Source organism: Carlito syrichta, unplaced genomic scaffold, assembly GCF_000164805.1.
Source record: "Carlito syrichta isolate Samal-C Ts95f unplaced genomic scaffold, Tarsius_syrichta-2.0.1 Scaffold304726, whole genome shotgun sequence".
Classification (NCBI taxonomy): domain Eukaryota; kingdom Metazoa; phylum Chordata; class Mammalia; order Primates; family Tarsiidae; genus Carlito; species Carlito syrichta.
Genome location: NW_007248822.1, coordinates 69,178 through 80,547, shown reverse-complemented (window position 1 = coordinate 80,547; position 11,370 = coordinate 69,178). Strand labels below are relative to the sequence as shown.

General features: G+C 49.1%; 1 protein-coding gene across 1 annotated transcript in view; it reads right to left on the bottom strand.

The window, feature by feature from the left end:
• The window catches only part of NPC1 (NPC intracellular cholesterol transporter 1), a 54,282-nt gene that overhangs the window by 3,601 nt on the left and 39,311 nt on the right, over positions 1-11,370 (bottom strand). Inside the window, exons 13-22 of the mRNA XM_008060773.1 lie at positions 10,757-10,939; positions 9,608-9,722; positions 7,497-7,624; positions 7,261-7,401; positions 6,066-6,155; positions 5,476-5,666; positions 5,002-5,117; positions 4,045-4,174; positions 2,533-2,733; positions 1,060-1,291 (exon numbers count right to left, since the gene is read on the bottom strand). Of these exons, the coding sequence (XP_008058964.1) occupies positions 1,060-1,291; positions 2,533-2,733; positions 4,045-4,174; positions 5,002-5,117; positions 5,476-5,666; positions 6,066-6,155; positions 7,261-7,401; positions 7,497-7,624; positions 9,608-9,722; positions 10,757-10,939 (1,527 nt within the window). The remainder of the gene's footprint in view (positions 1-1,059; positions 1,292-2,532; positions 2,734-4,044; positions 4,175-5,001; positions 5,118-5,475; positions 5,667-6,065; positions 6,156-7,260; positions 7,402-7,496; positions 7,625-9,607; positions 9,723-10,756; positions 10,940-11,370) is intronic.

The window sequence follows — 11,370 nt, the reverse complement described above, 5'->3', positions numbered from 1 at the left end:
GCCCAGACTGGAGTGCAGTGGCTGCTCCCGGTCACCGCAGCCTCGACCTGCTGGGCTCTGGTGATTCTTCTGCCTCAGCCTTCCAAGTAGCTGGAACTACAGGCGCGTGCTACCACAACCAGCTAATTTTTTGATTTATAGAGATGTGGTCTCACCAAGTTGCCCAGGCGGGTCTCAAACCCGCGGGCTCAGGCAATCCACTCACCTCAGCCTCCCAAAGGTGCGGGATTACAGGCTGAGCCTGACTCCTTCTTTTTTTTTTTTTTAAGAGCCAGGGTCTCACTCTGTCACTCACCCAGGCTGGAGCACAGTGGTATGAACATAGCTCACTGTAGCCTTGAACTCCCGGGCTCAGGCAATCTTCCCATCTTAGCCTCCCTAGTAGCTGGGACTATAGTCATGTGCCACCATGCCCAACTGCCTTTTTTGGTAGAAATGTTGCCCAGGCTGGTCTCGAACTCTGGGGCTGTGATCCTCCTGCCTTGGCCTCCCAAAGTGCTGAGATTACAGGTGTGAGCCACAGCACCAGGCCCGGGGTTTACATTTTTAAATACAGATGCACTGTTTCTATTTTCCATGAATACTTCTTACCTGCTCACATCTTCGTGACTTAAACTACTAAATAGCAAAAGCCAACTGTATGAGAGGCAAAAGGAGCTGGTCAGAGAACCCCCCGGGGGTGTAATTTTCTAAATAAAACATGCTTCTGCAATCCCTTCAGATAATAAATGATAGAGCACCCAAGAGCTGGACCCTGAATCACATTTCTTTTGTGATAGGTACAATGGACTCTTCCGGTCTAGTTACAAGTAAAGGCACAAAAGAGGATAAATCTGAACTAAGCACAAACTACCCTCAATGCACTTTTCCCAGTCGCCCCCTCGATGTTCCCTCCAGGGCTCGTCCTGACTGCACCTCGCACCCACCCGCCTCCGTGTGTGCCAGGACCAAGGCCAGTCTTGGTATTTTACTCCACTTCAGGGTTCACGTGGAATCCAATAGACAATTCGCTTAAGTGACACAGGAGCCAGGGACAAATGAGAGTGGGCGAGGACTCACCATCACCAGGTTGACCAAGGACACGGCGTTGAGACTGATGCCCCAGAGCCACATGACTCCGAACATGTTGACCAAGATCATGGCGATGGTGGCACACATGAGGACCGCGGACCACAACTCGCAGCCCAGGAGGACCATGGTCACCAGAAATATCGCGCCCAGGGACGTGCCCAGGTTGAAGATCGTGTCGTTGATGATGGTCAGGTACTGTTCGTAGAAGACATAAAACACACTAGAGAGGAGGGGGAGACCCATTAGAGCTTGCTCTCACTCCTGGTGTCCCACTGCTCATCCTGCCACCACTGCAAAGCTGTGAGATGCTCTGAGACATCCCGAGCAGAAGGACTCCTGGGATGTTCGCAAGACTCACCTGAAGTGATTCCCCAGGACCCTTAATGGCCACTTAACACCCAGAGAGGGGCCTTATGATGATATAACATGCATATTTATATAAAGGCCCAACCTATGCCACTTTATAGAGACTTAACAGAGAGTATTTCATGGCACTGAAAACAAACCAGGCCGGGTTCAGTGGCTCAGCCTGTGATCCCAGCACTTTGGAAGGCCAAGGCGAGTGGATTGCCTGAACCCGAGTGTTTGAGACCAGCCCAGGCAACCTGGTGAGACCTCGTCTCTACAACAAATAAAAAACTAGTCGGGCGTGGTAGCACATGCCTGTAGTTCTGGCTACTTGGAAGGTTGAGGCAGAAGGATCATCTGAGCCCAGGAAGTTGCTCTGCACTCCAGCCTGGGCAACAGAGTGAGACTCCAACTCAAAAAAAAAAAAAAAAAAGAAAACAAACCAAAACAAATCCTGATCTACCCTGAGAATACCTCAGGCCAAGTGGGGTCTGTGCTGGTCTGAGGAGAAAATGCTCATTTATTTATTTTTTTGGCAAAGTTAACCAGTTCTTTCTGGGAACTAGGATACCCACTCTGAGAAGTTCTTCCAAGGAAAAACATGCTGTCCTTCTTTAAAAGCAAGATCATGGGGGTGGGGGGAAAAATCACCTGTTTCTTCAACCTTTCTACAATGTCCAAATCCAGTCTTTCATACAGAATGCTTTTCTTGCCAGGAAGAAAAAACCCAACATGAAAAAGAAAAGTCTCCATGAAGCCCCTGTCCCAAATAACTGGCATTCGGGGGGACTGGTTGGTGGCTGGCCAAAAGCGTTGGCCCAGCCCCTCTGTGAAGCCTGCTCTCCACACACCCCCTGCCTTGTCACAGCATGTCTCCTGCAGGTCGTCAGGTCGGGGAGCACAGAGGTCAAGTTCTGTGCCTCTAGCCCCCAGGCCTTGGTAGGGGCTCAAGATTCTGCCCCCGCCCCAGCATGCCATTTCCGTGACATACTTCACCTGGGCTCAGAATGGAGCTGGTGGTCAGCACCAAAGCCGAGGCTCAGCATCCCACCTGGGAGCCCCCAGGTGTTGGCCCTTCCCTGGAAACCCTCGCTTATGAAGCCCAGGCTTTACCTGTATGGAAACACGCGATAATGACTGCCATTGAGGCCCATGGTGGCGGTGATGTTACTGGCAATAAGCCGGGCTTTTTTCATGGCGTCAATGAAGTCAGCGGAATTCTGAAGCACAGTGTGGTAGGTCATGAAGTACGTGGCACCTACCCCAGTGTCATTGCCGAGGATGTTAACAGCTGAGCTGTAAGCGGCATGGCCCCTGAAGGAAGAGTCAACGGGCATCAGAGGACATGCCTGCCTGTGGAACACCCGCAGAAGCCAAGCACTCGGGGTACAGCAGAACCACCCGACCCTGGGCTCAGAGGCCATGCCTAGCCACGTGCTCAGGGTGAAGGCCTCCTGTTGAGGACACGCTGGTGGCTCAGGGGTCTCTCCCAGAACGGCTTCTCTTTATTGTTTTGGTTTCTTTGGTGCATAGCTCTGTTGTTTTTCTATCTGGTTCGACTTGTAATCAAATACACAGTGTTTACTCAGTCCTGTTATGTAACAGGAGGCAGCCAAGGGCGTGGGGCCCGGAGTCAATCTCAGCCCTGCCACTTACAGGCCACGTTATCCCTGAGCAAACCCACTCGGAGCTTCAGTCTCCTCTTCTGTGTGCTGGGTGTAACAATACCTCCTCACAGGCTGTGTGACAACACATGACATGTGTCAGGGAGGTGACGGCATGACACTGACACACTGGAGGCAAGCAGAAATGGCCTGTTGTGCTCATGAAAACTGAGTTCATTTCACCTTGCTGTATGTAGGCCAAAGCATGCAGCCTATAAGCAAACCATGCTGTAGGACTCACTTCTATTTTTATTTTAGGGATAGCTGTCCCATGGTACCTAGTATAGGTCTCAAAACACAGACATGGTATGTCTGATTAACTGACATGACTCTGGGAAAACGTGTTCTTATGAGGAACAGGTATGTCCAGGTTTACCTAACACACATGTGGGTACTCATCTTCTGCCTACAAATGCTTCCAAACCAACAGAGACTTCTGTCGCCCTCATGATTTCCAGGCCAGAGCATCTGGCTCCTGTGGGTAACGGCTGCCTGACTGGATAGGGGTGGGGGGAAGACAGCCCACCGCCTCACACCTGGACCGGCTGGCAAGGAGCACGGTAGGCTACAGAACCGAGCCAGAATCTGGGATGATGTCACCAAAGCAAGATACTGTCCCGCACACCACCAGCAAAACCAAACAGAATGCGTTCTTGCAGTTTCTGAATCATCAGTGTGCTCGTCCTCTCCCCATCCCCCAGGAATGTGCACGGGACTCCGGCTTCATTGCTGTGTCCAGGGGCCCAGGGCACAGAGAAGCATGAGATGCCCAGGAGTGCCCCAGCTAGGAGGGATCAAATGAATGCAGAGGCACTTCTGGTTCCTTTCCTGTCACAAAAGGACGGGACAGGTGGGGTGGGGAGAGGACTTTCCTACACATGCCTTACCCCCACCCTCTCCCCATTGGCTCCTGCAGTTACGGTGCCAAGGACATTTATCCGAAAGGGCTCAGCACACTTACCCTTTGCCACACTTGGGGTTGGGGTTGTCCGAGAGGAACATGGGCAGGAATCTCATGAAGTCCCCGCCCTGAGGCCTCTGCTTACCCTCTGGGGTCAGAGGCCTACAGCGGACACAGGTGGGGTCCACCACTGGCGAGACGAGAGGGAGGAGCCAACTGTTAGAAGGGCAGGCTTCCAGCATTACTGATGATGAGGGAAACTGCTTCCCTGAGTCTGTCCCCTTATTCAACGGCTTCAGCCACAAGTGACTTTCAGTTTAATCGGAAATACTGTTTCATCTTAGGCAAACTATACTACATCTTTTCCCCTGAGGCTTCAGGGATGACCTTGATTGGTATTATTGGAGCCCAGTGCTCCAGGTTTTTTTTAAGAAAATTCCAGGACAACATCAATGCTCTCACAAAACCATGGACAAATGATAAACAAAGGAAGGCATGCCTCTAAGAGGCTAAGGCCAGACACAAATCCAGAGGTAGTCGGTGTCATCAGGACAGAAGAAGAAAGCTAATCTGGAAGCCAGAGTCCCCAACATGGACCCTGTACAGACTTCCCTCTCGGACCTGAGACAGAAATGACGTGAGAAGAAAGGGATGGTGACAAAGGGAATGAGACCCGGTGCTGGTATATAAATAGGTATAAACCAGCCTGGGCAACACAGTGAGACCCCGTCTCTACAAAAATCAAAATCAAAATATTAGCCAGGCATGGTAGCACGTGGCTGTAGTCCCAGCTACTTGGGAGGCTGAGGTGGAAGGATTGCCTGAGTTGAGGAAGTTGAGGCTGTGGAGAGCCGTGACTGGGCCACTGCACTCCAGCCTGGGCAACAGAGTGCGACTCCAACTCAAAAAATAACAATAGACAGGTATAAACCGAGGCAAAGTGCAAATGGTTTTTAAATGACAACATTCAATTTCTCCAGAAAAGGGGGAAAGATGTGGAAAGGCAGATGGAAGTACCCGAAGCATTGCAGAACTGCTCTGTGATGTTGTAGACCCTGCAGCAGGAGGACTGCGGCTTCACCCAGTCGAAGTAGTCGTCGAGCCAGGACGAAGGGGCAAAGCCGATTCGGGTGCTAGAGAGATGGAGAGAGCGTGCATCACGGACTTGCTCCAGAGAGGAGGCCTTCCGTTCAGTACTTTTTCTTAAAACTTAACTTGCTTCCCTCTACTTTCTGCAGCTGCTGCTCCCAAAAAACCCCAAAAAACAAAAACGACACTAGCACTTAATGGGAAAAACCTTCAAAGTATCAGGTAGTTAGTGAGTCCTTTCCTAGGTTTTAACCAAGTAAAGATAGATTTAAAATACAATTTGAATAAAAACTTCTCCAAGAAAGTCTATTTTCAGTGAGAGAGTTCAGGCCCGAGCCGCCCCCTGGCCGCATGCCCCTCCCAGCTGCTTCGACGGGAGGGGAGCCACAGAGGGGTACTGACTAGTTGTCCAGCTGGGCCGCGTTGAATATCTGCTGCACCAGGGAGTCGTTGTTGCAGCCCATGCCGCCGCACACCATGTTCTGCCCCGTGGGAGATGTGTAGTCGTGCCCCTCCTCCAGGACGAAGTACACAGGGGGGCCCGCGTGCAGGTACTGACTGATGGCCTTGAAATAATCCACCACGTAGGAGTCCTGAAAGACGAAAGAACAGAAGGAACTATGAACACTGAAGGAACTACGCAAGACAAGGAGCCTAAAAGGATGAAGAGGAGGCTCCTGGCTGAGACGTTGCCAGCCTGGACTTGGGGTTCCCGCCACAGCCAGTCTCCCCCCAGGGGGGCTCCTCCTGCAAGTCCCACAGATGGGGCACCTTGTAAGGTAACCTCCTGAGACTGGCTGCTGCCTGTTCTGTGGCTGTGCCCAGAGGGTGTGAGAGTCCACACCGGCAGAGCTCTGGGGCAGTTCTAACATCAGAGAGCTGTCACCATCTGCATTTAGAAGCAGGCGTTAACTTACAACACCCACATGCAAGTTTCGAAAGATTTATTCATCACCAGCTAAAAAAGCTGAAATAAACAGCAAGCCTCTCACATCTGGCATCGAAAGAGACTGATCCAAGCCAATTTCGACTTTGTTCAGGACCGCGATGCTGAACGACAGAACCCCCACAAATACTGCGATCTGAAATGAAAAGCAAAGTGCAAGACAGCAATCACTGAGTGCAATAAAGAGCTTAAGAACAGAAATAAGATCTTAAACACGCACAAAAAAGCAGGACTTTTCTAAACTGAAAAGCAAGTTCAAATGACATGCTAAGACATCAGGGAGCACAGGGCAGTGGTTGCCATCAAAGCGCACAGAGTCTGAGTTCCTGGGAGGACAGGGGTGGGTGAGCCATGGAACCTCTCCTCACTTCTATTTCATCAGAACACAGGGGGAAAAAAGACTGATTACATCTTACATCTGATAGCCGTGTGGATCAAATGAGAAAATCCAGAGATAACCCAGGTTTTAGCACAGCATTCGACTATATAAAAAGTTCCTAATCCCAGCACTTTGGGAGGCTGAGGCAGGAGGATTGCTTGAGCCCAGGAGTTCAAGACCAGCCTGGGTAACATAGTGAGACCTCATCTCTACCAAAAAAAAAAAAAAAAATAGCCAGGCGTAATCCCGGTGACTCAGGAGGCTGAGACAGAAGGATCGGTTGAGCCCAAGAGACTGAGGCTGTGTTGAACCATGATGGTGCCACTGTACTCCAGCCTGGGTAACAGAGGACCCCAACTCCAAAAATAAAACAAAAAGCTCCCATGTGGTTGCTACGGAGTAGGGTGTGTGGTGACACCATAAGGGGTAGCAAAAAGGAGATATGTGGGGTGATGGGACAGTCTGCATCTTGACTATATGCAAGCAACCCACCCAGGATAAGATGACACAGAATGATACACATGTATTGTGCCAGCGTCCAATGCCTGCTTTTGGTATTGTGCTATTATAATTCTGTAAGATATTCCCTGGAGGACACTGGGTGAAGGGACCTGGGCCCTCTCTGTACTGCCTTTTCAACTGTCTGTGAACCTGCCATTATAGAAACTTAAACCAGACAAATAAAAACTCTTGCTTATAACTGACTGATGAAAATATTTTATCTATTGGTGCATACTTGCTTTTGTATTTTTGTACACGTACTTAACAGCTGTCAGAACCTTCTTCCCAAGCTGACTTCATAGAAAGCATGTGACAGCTGGTTTGGGGTGAAGAAAGAGAAAAACCACAGAGAGGCACAAACCACGATTGGCCGCATCCAGTCCCTCAGCAGCAGTGGGGAGTAGGAGTCTTTGAAGAAGCGAAACAAATAGCTCTCAGAGGGCTGGACGCTTGTTCCGTCCTCAGCACCTGTGATGCAACACAGGATGTCCAGGCGATTTTTCTGATGGAACAAAGAGGAACAGAAAATATGCTCTGACCTCTTCATCCAGATTCTAGACTCATATTAAATACATGGGCATCCTGGTGGCACCTTACCTCTTGACGCTTAATGTCTAACCCCAGGAGACTCACAAAACAGGTGATCTGCAGAAGGAAGTCGATGAAGATCGCCATGCCAGCGAACAGGGAAAAAGTATGCACGGCTGGCATAAGGGACAACGCTCCTGCGAGATGGAAAGAGCTCATCACTTGTGTTCATGCCAGGGGCTCTGCAAGTCTCACATTCATGCGCACGCAGACGCCGGGAGCCGAAGCAGGCCAGACCCACAAGAAGGTGTGCTGCAAGGTCAACATCACGCCCGAGCTGGGCGGGGAGGCTGTGACCCAGTGCTTTTCAAAACAGTGTTGAAACCGGAGTTTAAAATGCCAGCTTCCTGGGCCCCAGCCCCAGCCTACTTAAGCAAGAAGCAATGAGACTTCAACACAATTTTACTGTATTCGGGCTCTCAGGTAAATTCGTGCACAATAAAATTTGAGAGCCACTCAAACAGGCCATTTCTTATAGTGCCTTCGAAGTTTCACTAGGAGAAAGGGGCAGTATTTTCCACCTGCTATTATATCAACTGTATTAGCTCCCAGTTTAGTCACAGTAAGAGGCAACTGGCAAGCAATGAGGGTCCCAGGTCCGAGGGTAAGACTCAAAGTGCAAGCAGGCAGCCCACGCGTCAGAGGTTCCTGCTCGGCCCACACTATGCTGGCCCACTTAAGCATTTACAAACTTTAAAGATTAAAAGCAGTCAATATTTAACAATGACATTTTACACACAAATCTAGGGTCCTGGCTTTGCTTAAAACAAAACCCCAACAGACCCCGTAGCACTGGGCCAGCCATACAGAACTGCCTTTCTAGACAGGATACACATACTCAGGGTGCCACATCTCCACCGCTCCTACTGTCCCACCAAGGTCACTCCAACCTTGAGGAACGGTCTCAGCTGCTACTATCATCATACTTGCACTGGCTCTGTTATGATAGACATAAAAATATTTTTTTTGTGCCTGTGTTCACCAAAAGGAACTCTAAGGGCTGCAGGTTTCAAAAGCATGTTGCTTTGTGGAAATCAAGAGTAACATGCTAGTAGTTCTGTGTTGAAAGACTACCGCCTATGACGACCTACAATGGCCCTTGTGAGAGGGACCTGGCCTTCATTTCGGGTTGTGACCCTTAGGCGGTGTGTCTCCTTTGGACTGGGTGATTCTAACCTGCCTCTTCCCTAGTGGACAGTCACTTATTTCTTATTACACTTCAGAGATGGGGCAGGCGGCCCCACTAGGGAGTCTATCTAGTTATTTCTCCATATGAAAGAAACACAGAAGTACTGATTTTTGTTTCAGATTATTCTGACTCCTTGTATTGGGTAAGATTCAAAAACCTCTGCTCTTTATTTAACAAGGCCGCTTCCCTGATGAGTTGTGTATACAAAGAAGAAAGACTATCCCTGCTAGGCACAGTGGCTCACACCTATAATTCCAGCACTTTGGGAGGCCAAGGTGAGAGGACTGCCTGAGCCCATGGGTTCGAGACCAGCCGGGGCAACTTGGTGAGACCTTGTCTTGACAATAAATTTAAAAATTAGCTGGGCATGGCAGTGCACCATGCCTGTAGTTCCAGCTGCTTGGAAGGCAGAGACGGAAGAATCAACTGAGCTCAGCAGGTCGAGACTGCAGTGGCCATGAGCTTGCCACTGCACTTCAGCCGGGGTGAGTGAGATTCTGACTCAAAAAAAAGAGACTCAAAAAAAAAAGAAAGACTGTCTTTGAAAACACTGGCAAACATCTTGCAAGATGGCGCCTGTGGGCTTGGGAGCTGTTGCTTACAGTGTTGTGTTGAAAAGGATTCTGCAGCTATGCAAGGATGCCCTCTTCACAAGTCAACACCCGCCATGGCTTCCAAAGGGAGTAAATGGCAAGGTGAACTCTAGGCCTCTTTCATCCTGCACCCCAGCATCAACACTGTCCTGAAACTCAACATTAAAAGAAGATGTTCCCAAAATGATACCCAAGGTCCTGCATTTTCTATAATACTTTCTAATTGCAGAACGAAGTTTAAGAAGGAAGGCAACACCAAGGGCACACTCAGACTCCCAGCATCTTCTCTTCCCAGGCTTCACAAACTACAGAATCGGTAGAAGTTAAAGCAAAATTACCTAAGAAAAATGCTACAGTCTCGGAAAAGGATGACAGGAACATACTAGGAGCCACCTCTCCTAGGACCCTGCCCAGCTGCTGATCCAGGGTTTCCCCTTGAAGATGTTCATCTCTCTTTAAAGAAAAAAAAATTAAATATGCAACATTAACATTTCTCAACAACAATGCCACTGCTTTGTTGCCTAGTGTTAACTCAAGGATACAGAAAAATGATTGGCAGATGGCCAGTCGTATCTTCGAGGCACATAAACTTGGGGGTGGGGGGGCGCAAAGTTCTGATGTTAACTCATTCAGAGAACCACTGAGCTGGGTGCCAGGTGAGAAACTCAAGGAAAAACTGGAGCGTGCATCAGGAAAATACATGGAGCATTGGCTGCAGGTGGCGAGACCATTAAACGACACTCTCACATGTCAATGAGTCTTCACCCAGGCAGGATCTACAGGATGACTCAGAGTACTTTCTACAGCAGTGGGTCATGTGTTGACCTTTTGCCTTTTTTTAGGGGCATCTTGGAACAAAACAAACCTATCATTCCTCCACACTATGCTGGATACATTTTAATACCAATTGGACCCAAAACATTTTCCAAAAGCTTGTTAGTCCTTCTTGCACTCATGTGGAAAAAAATACTATTTAAAACCAAATTTTCGGCTGGGTGTGGTGGCTCGCACCTGTAATTCCAGCATTTTGGGAGGACGGCTTGAGCCCAGGAATTCAAGTCCAGCCTAGGCAACACAGTGAGACACTGTCTCTACAAAAACATTAAAAAACATAGCTAGGCATGGTGGTGTGCACCTGTAGTCCCAGCTATTCGGGAGGTTGAGGCAGGAGGATTGCCTGAGCCCTAGAGGTTGAGGCTGCAGTGAGCTTTGATTGTGCTACTGCATCCCAGCCTGGGTGACAGAGTGAGACTCTGACTCAAAAAAACAAAAACAAATAATTCCTCCCCACACAAAATCCTTATATCTGTTTTGCCTACCAAAAAGAGGGGTAAAATTCTTGGTCCCCAAATGTTTAGAATAAGTCAGACAACCAATGAGTCATACAGGGGCAAGGAAATGGGATCCCCTACTCACAAAGAGCCGAACGGTCATTTGAAGCCCCCATGCCTGCAAGATGCCAAGGTCCGGAAGTGTATGACACTCACCTGGTAGGTCTGCACCAGAATGAAGATGTTGTCCACCCCGACAGCCAGCACCAGGAACGGAATGACTTCAATCACGATGAGCGTCAGGGGGAGCCCGACGTAGCTGAAGATGCCCAATGAGCACGCCACTGAGCTAAGCACAATCAGGATGCCCGCGATGCCCAGGGAGATCTTGGAATCCACCTGGCAGAGGTGACAAAGACAGAGATCCTCAACTGAGGGTTTCTGTCCTATGTGTTACTAAAAGGGCCCCATTTTTACTTCTTTACATGGGTATCGGGCATATCCAACCCAGAGTTAAAAGTCTAATTCTCAGTTTGAGAGAAGACATGAAAACATTTCTAGGTCTTCCCTAGCAACATATTTCACGAGCTCACATCCTTAGGTGATGGAGTGGACAAATTAGAAAACAAACGGATTATGTGAAATAAACTTTAAAACAGGCCAGAAAGTCGGAACTGAAGAAAACAGATGCAGGAAACACAAAATGTTACATAATGAATGAAGAATCGAGGCAAAATAAGACATCATGCTGTGTATTGCCATTAACCATAACACACAAAGCCGGGCTCGGTGGCTCAGCCTGTAATCCCGCGCCTTTGGGAGGCTGAGGT